Genomic DNA, 14,853 nt, shown 5'->3' with positions numbered 1-14,853 from the left:
GTCAGGAATCAAAGCCAGAAAACTACTGGACAGCATATCCACATCTGAAATACACCATTATACCCACCAGGACTTATTCATTTCCTTTGCCTATGGAAAAACCACTTATGTTTCCATGACCAAAGAGGGATTTCTGGGACTCTGTGGAGTATGGAGTTGCTCTGTCTTATGTCTCTAGCCTTAAATATTGTACTTGGATAATGTGAAGGTGCAGTTTGAGAGAATTAGATCATCTTACATTACATACAGACCTTGCTAGACATGACACCCAGCAGATGTAGTTGTACAAATGTTTCTCTTGTATCACAAACCCTTGGGGCCTTTTGTTAAAACCCTTCAACATGAATTGATTCTGTAATCCTACAATTCTCCTTATGGTTGAAACCACAATTCTTTCAATTTTCTTTGCATCATCAAGGCAACTTGTATATAATAGATTGCTTCCAAGCATGCCAGTAGAAACAAACAATGGTTAGAAAGCACTACTTTAGCCAATGCTAATTAGATTCTACAAAGCAGGAAACAAGGCAGAACATAATGAGGAGACTATTGTCTGACAGGAAGCCTCTGACCTTGTTTTGTAGGTTTGTTTTTTTTTTGTTTGTTTTTTCTCTTTCAAAAATGTGATTCCCTCCAAGCAACCCACTGAAATAATGGTCAAATAAACGCAACAACCATTGGGAAAAGAGTATCTTTTATGAAGGCAGATGGAAACTTTGGATCATGGGGACATTAATAGTTGCTATAAGGGATCTACATGCTGTGCATGTCAAAATCAAGCAAAAGTTTACAAAATTAAAAAAAACTGTTAGGAAAAGTACATCATCATTAAAGGCTATTATATTGTGGTTATCTGAGTGTGATGTGATACTTTTATGGATCTATATGGTTCACATAGTGCATATTGATTTTATAATCAGCATATTGTGCGTTTCAGTATATAGCTCCAATCTAAATATTGCTTTCAATATGCATGCAGAGGTTGCATGCTAATATGACAGCTGACAATAAATAAATGATTTATAGATAGTTACTGCAGCTGGAAACATAAATGAGTATAGTTATTACTTCAAAGTCTCTTAAAATATCACAAAAATAAATTCTAATCTAACAGTCTAAGTCACATTCTCATATTGTGCATATGTGTTGTCAAACCAAGGTTAGGCAGCAAACAAGACATTCTGTGCTTATCAAGATAAAGGGTCATTCCACTTCTTTTCCTCTTTACTCCCCATGTGCATTTTCTTTTGGAACATGTGTCTGTATTTGCTCTGCTGGTCTTTGTTCCCTTGCAAACTCTTTGCGAATTTTGATCTCCAGTCTCGTTCAAACGCAGCCTTGACGCGCTCCAGGATTGTCGCTCCTCTGTCCGTGGGACCGTTGTTCATCTTAATCACCAGGCCAATTCCTGCATTTATGGCAAAGTCACTTCCAACCCAGTCATGGTTTCCTGTGGACAACAGGAAACCCCAAATTCAGGTCTGCTGCATCTGGTTAAAGTGAAAACTAGGCAAGCACTCCAGCAATTAGCCTTCCCCTGACCTTATGGTGAACTCTGGCCAAAGCGCAGCTACCTGGCTCTGTGCCAGAGCAGAGACAGAAGTGAAGCACAAATCCCTCTGTTATTATACTTTTAATGACCCGTAGGCATCTGTGGCTGATAGATTTGGGAAATTTACCTCACAATGAATGAAAACACAACATGTAGCTTGCTGTTAACTTTCAATGAAGGCAGTGACATCAGCTAACAACAGACTGTACTGAGATGAACTGCTGGGTGATTTTATATTGTTGTAGGGTTAGGGAGCAGGAGAATACCCCATAGGCACCAATGATGTTGTTGGCTGCTATATTTGCCCTGCCTAAATTAAACCAAGCCAAGAAAAAGGTGAAAAGCTAGTCTAAATCTAAAATCCAGCCACACATAGACCTCTGCTTTTTCATACTAACAGCAGCCTTATTCTAACTTATCCAGTGAGTTAAGACACAAATTTTGGAATCCACTTTACAGGGACTTTAATATCGCTAGCCAGTCACAAGCAACTCTAGCTAGCTGATAAGGCCATTTTTTCCCCCATCTAAACTTTGAAAGAATGCTAGTATAAATACAAGTATAAAAATTTTACAAGTTATAATTTTGACTATGTCTGGACCTGACATAGTGCTGGTAACACCCAAAAATATATACAATAAGTGTTAATCAAAATTTCCACTGAACTGATTATACAATTGTTGTAAATTGCATACCAATGTACAGGGCGTTGTCAGTCACCATGTACTTGTTGTGGTTTAGTCCATGTTGAGCATCTTCTTTTTGCTCCTTGTGGCTAAAAAACCTCTGTGAAAAGATGAATAAAGAACATTTTGTTGAGGAATCACATCAGTTCTTAACATATCTGTACAACAAATTAGAAAGAATGCCTGTATTTTCACTCCAAAACTCTCAAACACTACTTATTTGAAGTCACGCACCACCTCTAATGAACAGTTGTGTAGGGTCATGCAGAGTGACTGAAGGGAGGTGACGAAGTTAAAGGTGAGAGGGTGAGTCTTCTTCCAGAAGCTTATCAGCAGGCGAACTTTGACTCCTCTGAGTACCACAGCCTCTCTGATCATCTCATCAATAGGGGACCAGTACCTGTAAAAGCAGCAACTATAATTAGACTCCACAATCTTAAAGCAAGCATACTGCATGTGTCTCAAATTCAAGTTTCTTTTCTTGATAAGAGAAACAACATTTGAATGCCAAAGCTCTGTAGCTTAAAGGTTTTGGTGTACCTTGTGACTGTAGTTCCTCTGAAACTCCTGCTCAACAGAGGGAGGTAGTCTGTCACAGATATGAAAATAAATGTCTTTGCACTCTGGATGACTTGGTAGATGGCATCTACATCTCTGGTGCGATCTTTAGCACAGAAGATTTCAGGAGAGGTCTGCAGAATAAAAACTTCATTTAGAGAAGTTTGTGACCAAAATTGTGCAAAAACTTAGCTGAAGGGGGCAAAAAATAATATAATTGATATTAATTAATATAATTGCAGTCAACTTTTGACCTTTTCAGACCTATTCAAATCCATTTCAAGACTTTCAATATAGAAGAGTTAGCTACTACATGCTTTGCACTAACAAGGATTCTCTCATTTGGGTTTGCAATTTTTCCAAATGTCTGACATAGCTTGACAGAGTATAGGGCAAAAACAACCAGGCACACACTGAAGAAGCGAGGTACAAGCTGGAGTTGCCAGCAGCTTGTGACAGCATGGCTCCATTAGTTCCTATAGGATGATGAATGTGCTAAATGCTACTGTTAAGCATCCTGTCGCTCGGAGGGTAACCAGATTCATTATTGTCAAATTAGGCTGAGGTATTAAGATTTTCAGACCCACGATACTCCTCAGCATGATATTAACATGATTAATCACACCCTGTGTGTGAATGTTATTAGTCTCTAATGAAACTTTTAGAAAAGACATTCACCATCCAGTCCTGAATCAAGAAATTGGTTTCTAGGAGTCTTGTGATTCAGTACTGACATGTTCCGAGGTTTATCATACATATTCTAAAAAGTAAATTCACTGTATGTGTTTAACGGGATAAATATGGTAACATTGAAGGTTTCCTCACAGATACATAAGCAGAAGCCTCAGAAGAGTTGAATTGCAGCTCCAAGGCATCGTGCCTCCCGTAGAGGGCTGTAACTCTCTTTGACCAGATGGAGGGGATATAGTCCCTGTCATGGAGCTGCCAGTAAAACAAAAAGACTCGATGGAGGTCCAGAGCCAGGCAGCTGCAGTTATACAACACCAGCCCCAATTCTTTCCTCTGTGTGGTGTCAGAAAGAAAAACACAGAAAGAGGTATGTCAACAGAAAAGTTACATACTTGGTGTAGTTTGCAATGTTTAGACATGGCCTAGCAGTGTGATATAAGTAAAACAATGTTTATTTTAGATGGAGAACCGAGTCAGTGAGAGGATTTGGTCATAATAGTATTTATATTTCTCCATTTTCCAAAGGTAGCAATTGAATCACAGAGCTACTCTGATTATCACTCAACAGTCACAGAGTACAAAAAAATATAACTTTCATACCGTAGCCTGCTTATAAAATAATCCGCACCATCTCCTCCTGCTTTACTGTATTTCAAACACAGTAGGAAAGCTCACTGTGGTAAAATGCCACACCTCGTATTACATACCATACTCAAATGCTGCAAATAACTAATCTATTTACTGTCACTCAAATACTTTAAGAATGCCTTCTGTGATGAAAATGCCTTACTTCAGGTGCATATTGGCAACTATATTAAATCATTTTATCTACCTCATGTAACTCTGCCCACATCCTTGCATGTTATATACTTCTGATCATGTCTAGTCAGCATTCTTGCAACCATACTATCAATGTACATGGACTTGTATACAAGGTATGGCTATTAAATAATGAGACTATGCTTATGAGGATAAAACCACATGGTTCACAGTCAGAGTGTTATACATTAAAGGTTGAGTATTCATGTACAACTGCTGTAAGTTTCCAATAACAGACATCTTTAGTTCACTGCCAGCTACTGATTGAGATGCATGTGTTTTTCTAAGGTGTCGGAAAATGATTAGCTTAAAAGTTGAGCCACATATTAACTTGAAATTTGATGAAATTGAACAAAACAGCAGCCAGATCTTTTCGTACATCAGCTGAGGTGTAACACTGCATGTCACATGCACATGTGTTTGAATGGCACAAAAGATTTTGTGAAGGCCGAGAGGATGTCCAAGAAGATGAATGTTCTGGGAGCCCATGAATGTCAAAAACTTAAGGAAAGCATTCAACAAATTGAACAACTCGTTTGAAATAATTGATGACTCAGTAGTAAAAAAACTGCGAGAAAAAAGGCTGAGGAAGAGACCACAGTTGTTAAGAAAAAGGTTTCATTCTTTAACAACACACACTGCACTCTCGGTAAAGCCATTTCTGTTTCACAGTGCTCGATCACTCTCTCTCTATTCCCCTGATCTAGCATTATGATTTCTACTTTTTCCTAAGATCAAATCTGCGCTCAAAGGAGCACGTTTTGAGTCTGTGCCACAAGTTAAGAAAAGATCAGCAGAGACGACTGTCCAAAGAAGACTTACTGTACTGATTCAACACTGCTGTGTTGATGCAGAAGAGGTGTTTATTGAAGGAGACGGACACTGAAAAATGTCTATGTTCAGGAAAATTGTATTACAGTATCAGTCTTGTTTGTTGATAGCCATACCTTTCTTTTAAGATACCTAACAAGAGCTTTTTCACAGATAAATCTTAATTTTTAAATACTTTTCAGTTTTATTTATTTATTTTTATTTCATGTTTAATTTCTGTACATTGAGAGCAAAGCTAACCAGAGTCAAATTCCTTGTTGTGTTAACGAACATGGCCAATAAAGCTGATTCTGATTTGAAGTCTGTAGGTGTGTGCAAGCAACTGTAAGAGACTTATCAATGCTTTCAGCAGGTTTCTGATTAAGGTCAAAGTTAGCATGCAAAGATATTCACAGTGGCACTGGCAACATGCTAGCATTGAGGAAGACATGCCTACAGACCAAGGCTCCAACTTTGACCACTACCTATGAGTACTATGATGACATGCGTGCATCTATCATTTGCTATCTTGCACTAACCACTGAGGTGGATGGGAATGCCTCAAGCGATGCAAATATTTGGCTCATCAAAAAAAAAACCCAAAAAGGTGATTTTGAATATAAACATGATGACTGTGCATTGTTAAAAGTTACAGGAACTTGAAGAGCAATATTATTCCTGAGAGAGGTATGATTGTGCATTGTGAGTTTGTGACTGATGGGTTCACTAGTTGTTCATATATGAAGCTCACATCCGCACTCAGGTAAAATACAGGAAACTTCTGAAAATAAAGGGCATGTCTGACTAACCTGACTAACTGATCTTTTATTATGGTGAAATGTCTGAAATTAACCGGCTAATGTTGCCCTCTACAGAGCTTTTGGCATGACTAAAAATGGCAAATGAAAAGTGAACAAAAGAAAGCAGTCTTAATGTATTCTAGCCTGCTCATTAACTGCACAGAACTTTGTTTCATGTTTATTCTAAGTGACCCAGAAGGAAGCGCAAAGAGGTTGTCTTTTGCATGTATCATGAATTTAAGACAGATTCTGCTTCCCTCTCCTCTCTTCCAGCTCTTCCATCATGGGATCTGTATAATACTTGGATTTGTATGTGTGTGTGTTTGAATGTGTGTATGCACACATTCATATATGTACTGTTCCCTCCCTCTGGCTCCTTGGATAATTGTGCTCTGAGCAGTAGTTTTACCTCTGGCCAGCACTGAAGCATGAAAAGTGCCAAGTAATCACTTCAAGTAGTAGTATGCTAATGCTGCGTGGTTCCTCCACTATTGTGGATTACATATTAAATGCAAAGTGAAATGCTACTTGTCTCTCTGTGCTGCTTCAGACAGCAATCTTAAATCATCATCCTGATGCCCGTTAGGAGCTGCTAGAGTCACTGCATAAAAAGGTTCAGGTGTGGAGAGGAACTAATCTGGACTCTGTGCTATGTCTGAAGTCTCTGCAGGGTGCCAAGGTTATCATTTAATTACATTAGGTTTGTCCACTGAGAGACCAAAAGCTCCTGTTACCATTTTCAGAGTAGAAATGAAGTGTAGACCTGACCACATCTGATTGCAGAGGCTCATTTATCCTGTGCTCCATATTAAAATCCTCTTTTTGATGTTTGTTGTTACCTTCGACAGTGACCTCCAGTCCATGTAGGCGCTCCCGATGTAAATGTGCGTCCGATCCACGATCCAGAATGAGGAATGGAGTTCCCCTCTGGTAAAAGCTGTCATATTTAGGTAATGAACCTTTGCACCTAGACAATATGACACACACAGGTAGAGTTTGAAAGAATTAGAAGGAATCTTGGAAATGTGCCCGTTGGCCGTGAGCTGTCTGACGTCGTACATGTGGGCGAGCAGGAGGCAGCCTGAGAGGAGAGGGCTTTGAAAAGAGACTGGTCAGGCTCATTTTCACATTCATGTTTTTTGACCTTCATTTTGAAGATGGCAGGTATGAACAATGAGCAACCCATCCAACAGAGCTGCTGGATAGGGCTTCATGCTGTAAATTAGCCTTCAACTGTTCTTTCAAATATTGAATAATGTGCTGCTAACCTAAAACAAGGATCTATTGAATGTGCTTAATTTCAATATAATACATATAATAAATCATTAGTTTCTTTGAACAATGGAGTTTTTACAGTATACCTGTACATTTTAAGGTGAGGTGCCTAAACATGGAAGACAAAGCTGCTAATATAAAACAAAACAAAAACAAATGGAGTGTTAAAATACAATTAAATCTATCCTAAATCAAATGAAAAGAAGCATTTATTATTTAGTAAATTAGAATTGAACTTATACTCAATCAAAGGTGTGTTTATGCATTTTGGGAAGCATATGCAAGTTTCTCTATAGTTTTTCCCCTTTATCTCCTTAAATTTATTTTTCAAGTATTTGATCTGATTGATATTTGATAAAATCTATGATGCCATATCAGTTCAATAAACATACTGACCCAAGCCCTTGCTTATGGGGAAACAAGGCTGTGTGTTTAAAGGAAGGGAGTCAAATAGTTTTCAAGTGACACAAGGAAAAACACATTCATTCATTTTCTATTTTGGCATCTTCATTCCTCCATACCATAAATCTTTTTTTTTTTCTGGTTGGCTACAGCGGCATAACAAATTGCTTTTGTAAAATGAAAATATGACAGCCGCTCACTGTGTGCTGCCAAGGTCTTCAGTTCAGCCGAGTTAGTCAGACTGCTGGCAATCTTGAGTTTAACCCCATGAGATTTCAGGTTGAGCAGTCTCTGGAACAAAAGCTGACCCTGAGGAGGAGAGGGATGTTCTGTATTAGTGGAGCACGGATGTGTGGATGTCTCTTTAAAGGACAACACAAGTATCTCTGCAGGAATAACCTCATTAAAAGACTACACACAGATTTACTTGAAAATAATTGCATTTCCTCTTACAAAGACCCCTGGGGAATATAGTTGGCTCAAGCTCTGCAGAAATATAGAGAGATTAAATCTGAATATGTGCCCTGACTTTGTACCTGTTTGGCTATGCTTGGGGTTGTTTCCAGATCCCAGGGGTTTAAGGTCCATACAGGTGACACCACCTCCACCGAGTGCTTTGCATGGTCCAACAATATGTGAAAGCCAGCCGAGAGAGGGAGGTGAGGTCTGCCGTCCACCTGGAGGAAGAGGTCATCTGGAATATTCTCCACAAGCTCGATGCTGAAAGTAAAACATTATTTAGTATCCAGGGCCTCTAGTTAAAAAAAAGCATCATTTACATGAATTGAGTCAGCATCAGCTGAGTGTTTGCAGAAAAGTTAAGAAATAGTGAAAAACAGACCAAAAAAAAAAAAAAAAAAAAAGAAAAGAAAAGAAAACTTGGGGTCTCCTCTCCGCTGATGTTCGCTACAGTAGCATGCAATAGCCTCAGATCCAAATTTTGAACCAAACTAGTTGAGTAGCATGGTCAGAAATGTAGGTGCCAGGTCTGAAAAGAGAAAAATCCTGTAAATGCAGAAAGCAGAAAAGCTTGGGGGCAGGCTTCAGAAAAAAGCCTCATAAACATCCATTTAAAAAAAAAACTTGTTTTTCAGCAAAAGCATATTTGTTACAGCCTGGTGCAAAGTTGAATTTTTATGCCAATAGCGCATTTATTTTTGGTGTACAGTGTACAGTGAAGTTCCTTTTAAAAACTCACCTGTTTAAAGTAGTTTAAGTTTAAAGCTTATAGGAACGTTAAATTATACGTAATTAGGGACGGGCTGAGTTGACTCACAGGTAAGTAAACTAAAAACAAAAAGTAAGGCAATTTTTGTTTGGTAGATTATGTCTTTGTTGTAACAATGCTTCTTGGTAATAAATCTTATACCGTTAGAAATCCTGTTTATTACCCTTTTAAATGATGCCACATTTGTAAGGATCATGCATTTGTGGTATAACGGTATAAGATTTATTACCAAGAAGCATTGTTACAGCAAAGAAATAATCTACCAAACACAAACTGCCTTACTTTATGTTTTAAGTTTATATACAGTGCCTATAAAAAGTATTCACCCCCTTGTATGTTTAACCCTTTCATTAATTTTTTTAAATCAATCAATGTCAATACAATTTGGCTTTTTTTGGCCAACAAAAATTTACAAAAAAAAAAAAAAAACTTTCATGTCCAAGTGAAAACAGTTCTCTGCACAGTAATGTTAATTAAATAGAAAGATGCTTGGTAATATAAGTGATTGCATAAGAATTAACTGCCTTCAAGTCATGCCCTCAAACCCTGACTCTCTAATTTGCTGAATCAGTTTTGATACCTCTCAAACTGTCAACATTAGTTTGACAGTTGGAGTAGTGCAACACTAAAGGTGGAGTTTTCGTCTTCCATTGTGTGTAAAATATATGGTTCTAAACATTTTAGGAAACAAACAGAATGGCACATAAAAAACCCTGGAGTTACCCCGAAAAAGAAGCAAAGATTTTGAATCAAAGTCTCTAACTATGAACTGAGAATTATTTAATTGGTGGTAACTCTCTGGGTATCAGACTTTGACATTCTTAAATCAGGAATCTTAATAGGTAATTTGCACCATTTAGGAAGCAAGCCTGATGTGTTTCTTCTCCTTTAAAGACACATCTTACCGACAATCTCTGCTGCAGTTCTCCTCTGTGATACCATCCTCATCGTCCCCCCAAATGTCCACTGATGAGAAGACCAGAGACAGCAGCACAGAAAAGCAACAGAGGAGGGCAAAGATGGCAATGCACTTCTGCTGGGTCTGGAAAATTAGTAACACACACACACACACACACATAAACACACAGAGTTTTAGCAAAGTTTACATAATTATGAAAGGGAGTTCTTGTGAAGGATGTATGATCTGCAGCACTGCACTTTACAGCACTTTACTCCTCCCATAGCAAGTTACCTACCTGCAGAGAGCATATTGACATGCTGACATACTGATGGGTTCTGTACAAAAGGGAAATTATCAGCTTTAGAATGCTAATGCCCTCAGTCAATGTTATTGAGCACTGGTTGGCATTCATGATCAATGCAACAGCTAAATGTCCTCGCTGACTGTTGAAACCTTTGATTTGACAATCAGGCTGATAAGGAATCCAAACAGTGGAGTTGAAATCCTCCACTTTACAAACGTACCAGTGCAAGTGAAGTCTAACACTGTCAGTATGAAGGAAAATGTACACAGGCTAAAACCCAACCATAAAGAGCTCGATAGGGCTGTTTAATACTTTTCTGTTTGTTTTCTGCGTTGTCGTTTCCAAGCTGAACAAGGTTTTATGACCTCTGTGCCGGGATGGAAACACCCAGTGTCGCATTTATGATGAGCAATATTACATTTTATATTGGTGTGTATGTATGTGGTGCAGTATATGGAATATACAGATTGTAATAAGACTTGAGTGACAGTGTGAGTGGTCAGGGATGTTGATGCAGCAGCCTTATTGCCCTGATCCAGCCCAGGGAGTCTTGATTTTTCTCTGTTTTGAAAGTGCAGTTTGGCACTTCTGTTTTGCTTACGACTACACATTTTCAACATCTCATTCCCTGCCCTGTTTGGCTTTGTCGGTTTTCAATCTGTCATCGCATCTCATTATGTATTCTCTTTTGTTGTGTTCAGTCAATCACATGAATTACATCCAGCTGATAAGTTGAGTGGAGTAAGCAGTAACTTTGCTCAGAAAGATGAGTAGCAGCTACACTTTAATAAAGTATTAAACATAAGAAAAACAACATTCAGCACTGAGCCGGAGAGGGGAGGGAGGCCTTAGGATCTTTGTTAACTTGATCTCCCACTCCTCTCTGCTGGGTGTGTCTCATGTGATGAGGCTGAAACACTGACACTCCTCTGTTCCACTGAAGCGCTGAGCTCTTCATCATATGTGCCAGTGATGAGGTGCATTCTTCACTTATGGATGTGAACATGGTTGCTAGAAAAAATCCTCATGATACAGAACATGGCTGAAGATATGTCAGCAGAGTGACAGCTATAGAAGAAACATGATGCAAGATTTCCCTCTCCGAAAAAAAAAAACAGTATCACAAAATAGGTTTGAATAGCTGTTGTTAATTTATTTAAATATCTTTAAATATCTAGCAGAGTTTAAATTAGACAGCAACACCCTTTAATTCAAGACAGTTTTAGATTCAGCCAACAAAAATGGATTAGGATCATTTATATAGTAAAACCCAACATTGTTTTATTCAATATTCTCCCATGTGTAAAATAATCATTTTCCATGTGTTGAAAATAGGGCCAGGCAATTGATCATCATCTAGATTAAATTGCATAAGGTGCAATTTTTTTTATCCAAAATGTGTCACAATACCAGTATAATACATTTTCTGAGGCAGAGATGTTATACTCTACACATCATGCAAACACTGAAGTGTCTATATTTTCTTAAACATTTTGCAAAAAAATGCAGCTTTTCTTCTTTTTGTATGGTTGTCTTATTAAAATGAGAATAACATAATATAACAATTCCCTTAAATAAAACAATTCATATTAAATTTGCAATGAGTCAAAATAATTGCAATTGGATTTGTTTTCAGAATTGTCTGTCTTAGTTTAATCTACCAAGTATTGCGTTCCTAATAATACAGAATGATTTATAGGTTGTTTCTTGAGAAACACATCAGATTGGGAGCTTTAAATAATAACTGCATATTAAATAGCAATCACAATACTGTGGGAAAAAAATCACAATTAGTTTCAAAAATCATTCAGCCCTATTTGAAATGGTAATATACACTCATGCCACTTTATTAGGTACACCTTGCTAGTGCCTAACCAGGCATGCCGGATGGATTTTTATCACACATCCATCTGGAAAACCACTCATACACAGCGTTTGGGAAAGGGCAGAGCCTTTGAAAAAATCTTGGAGGGTGATTGGATGAACGTTCTGCCTGTCACATCTTTACAGCCCAATCAGATGCAACAAAACACGTGACATAGCCGCTAACAAGCTGTGTCTGCGCCCCTACTGAAGGACTATACTTTATAAAGAACTGCATAACGCAAACCATGGTGACTGTAAGACATGTCATTACACGACTTCTGTCATTTTTGAAAAGAAAACAACTCAATGCTGTTCTCTGTTCCTCTTTAATGAAGAAATGTCATCAAGTTCTGATAAAACTGGCGCTTTAGCAGCATCCATGCTAATGTTTTCCGCCATAATTGCACTGGCCTCTTGTTGCTGCTTGCTTGCGTCATGACTTCACCATGCCTGAAAGTACTGCCTCTTGATGCTGGTTGGCCCTGTCACTTTCTAACTGGGCCAAAATGGTTCAGATGGGGGCTTTGCAAGATGGATTTGCCAGTGAGAAACAAGGAAACGGGCGTATCCATCTGCTTTGCAAGGTTAGCTAGTACCAGGTTGGACCCCCTTTTGCCTTAAGAACTGTCTTAATTTTTCATGCCATAGTTTAACAAAGTGTTGGAAACATTCCTCATATATTTTGATCCGTATTGACATGATAGCATCACGCAGTTGCTGCGGATTTGTCAGCTGCCCATCCACGAAAGGTGCTCTATTGGATTGGGATCTAGTGTCTGTGGAGGCCATTGGAGTACAGGGACCTTAATGTCAAGTTCAGGAAACCAGTTTGTCATGATTTGAGCTTTGTGACATGGTGCATTATCCTGCTGGAAGTAGCCATCAGAATATGTGTACACTGCGGTCATAAAGGGATGGACATGACCAGGAACAAAACTCAGGTAGGGTGTGACGTTTAAACGATGCTCAATTGGTACTAAGGGTCCCAAAGTGTGCCAACCGTTGATACAAGACAGGATCGACCCATGCTTTCATGTTGTTTATGTTTATAATGCTCACCCTACCATCTAAGTGTCACAGCTGAAATCATCAGACCAGGAACCATTGTTCCAATCTTCTAATGTCCAATTTTGGTGAGCCTGTGTGAATTGTAGCCTCAGTTTCCTGTTCTTAGCTGACAGGAGTGGCACCAGGTGTGGTCTTCTGTAGCCCATCTGCTTCAAGGTTTCCCGTGTTGTACATTCAGAGACGATATTGTAACGAGTGGTTGTTTGAGTTACTGTTGCCTATCATCTCGAAACAGTCTGCCCATTCTCCTCCGACATCAACAAGGCATTTCATCCACACAACTGCCACTCACTGGATATTTTATCTTATTTGGACCATTCTCTGTAATTCCTGGAGATGCTGGTGCGTGAAAATCCCAGTAGATCAGCAGTTTCTGAACTGCTCAGACCAGCCTGTCTGGCAGTATCAACCATACCACGTCCAACGCCACTTTAATCCCCTTTCTTCCTCATTCTGATGCTCAGTTTGAACTTTAGCAAGTCGTCTTGACCACATCTGCCTAAGTGACTGTCCGATTTGTGTTAACAAGCATATGAACAGGTGTACCTAATAAAGTGGCCAGGTATGCATTCTTAGACCATCATTTGATCAAAACTACTTATTTGAAGCTATCATATTGGAGTCAGAGAAATTGGAGTATAAAAATTTATTTCAGTGCTTTTCATAATAAATAATGGCTATAATTTAAAAAGCTGAGACAGTAATGTCATTTACAAAACTGAGTGCAGAAATGAGCCAGCTCGAACCTCTCACCTGTGAGAATTTTCAGTTCTGAGTTAGAAAATAGGAATGAACTGATTTACTTAAATTAAATTGATGAAGCATCTAAAATGGTTGGATTTAACTATTGTCAGTGTTTCATATTATGATTAATTTACCTTTTTTTCTTTTTTGACATTTCCACAACATTTAGAATTTTTTTTTTAATTTAAATACATTCTTAAAATCTGTAAGACATTTTGAGGCTAAAAACATTTTTATTTCTGACGTTTTAAAGTCCAACCACTTAGTTCATTATCTAAAGACTTAATTTATCAACCAATAGAAAATTCGGTCATTCGTGGTGCCAATTATGCTCATTGGTTGGATCATGCCATTTGCAGTAGCTACAGTCAGCATGGCTGCCTGGGGTTCGAGCTTACCCCTTAACGGTGCATATTTTCCAAATCTCCACTTACTCTCTACTGTCCAGTCTGTAAAGATATACAATTCCAACTCAAAATCTTTTTGACACAGCTCTTTCTTTGTGTACTATACACACTTTTGTGTTTTCCACTGGGTAATTGAAGAGCACATCTGATGAATTTAAGGCTTCATCCAATTTAATCAATGAATGAGCAACGTAGAAGCCAGCAGGAAAAGCCTCAGGCAAGCATGCACCAAAACCCCACCTGCTGAGCAAATTAATTTAATGAAACAGATAATAAAACACAGAGAGAGGCAGGTGTATGAGGGATGCAAACATCACCTTTATGGGCTCCTGTGGTGCTGGTCCCGCCATGAGAGCAGCACTCCTTCAAACTTCTGTGACAGGAGTGAAACAGGAGTGAGGCTTAGTCACTGTTTCTCTTTGTCCTCATTACTTTCTCCTCAGTTTGGCCCCCTCTGATGTCTTCACACACTCAGATACCATCTTCATCCTGCTGCTCCTTCACCCTACTGGAAGGTATGTGGATGGACTTCAGCTCCTGGTCTGTCTTCTGTCCTGGCATTGTTCCTCCAGCCTCCTACTATGTGTGTATGTGTGTTCCTCTCTCTCCGCTTCTCAGTAGAGGCGGTGAGAGAGAGAGATGGAGAAAGACCAGCCCCTCTCATTCAAATGACCAATACAAAACTGTAGTTGAAGCCCCAGCAACCTCCTCCTCCTCGATCCCTCCCCTCTCTTCTCCCCTCT

The 14,853-nt window shown here is 38.8% G+C and overlaps 1 protein-coding gene across 1 annotated transcript; it reads right to left on the bottom strand.

Annotated features, from left to right (window-relative positions):
• Positions 1-1,151: 1,151 nt before the first annotated feature.
• pld5 (phospholipase D family, member 5) lies at positions 1,152-14,639 on the bottom strand. Its single transcript, XM_041786021.1, has 10 exons — positions 14,428-14,639; positions 9,726-9,862; positions 8,129-8,312; positions 7,793-7,901; positions 6,755-6,882; positions 3,622-3,819; positions 2,779-2,930; positions 2,473-2,638; positions 2,248-2,338; positions 1,152-1,450 (listed from the first exon to the last, which is right to left on the bottom strand). The coding sequence occupies exons 1-10, from the start codon at positions 14,458-14,460 to the stop codon at positions 1,191-1,193; spliced, it is 1,458 nt and encodes a 485-aa protein (XP_041641955.1). The 5' UTR covers positions 14,461-14,639; the 3' UTR covers positions 1,152-1,190.
• Positions 14,640-14,853: the final 214 nt, after the last annotated feature.

The sequence above is a fragment of the Cheilinus undulatus genome, linkage group 4 (assembly GCF_018320785.1).
Source record: "Cheilinus undulatus linkage group 4, ASM1832078v1, whole genome shotgun sequence".
Taxonomy (NCBI): Eukaryota; Metazoa; Chordata; class Actinopteri; order Labriformes; family Labridae; genus Cheilinus; species Cheilinus undulatus.
The sequence above is the reverse complement of the archived record's forward strand: the minus strand, read 5'-3'. Positions and strand labels throughout refer to the sequence as shown.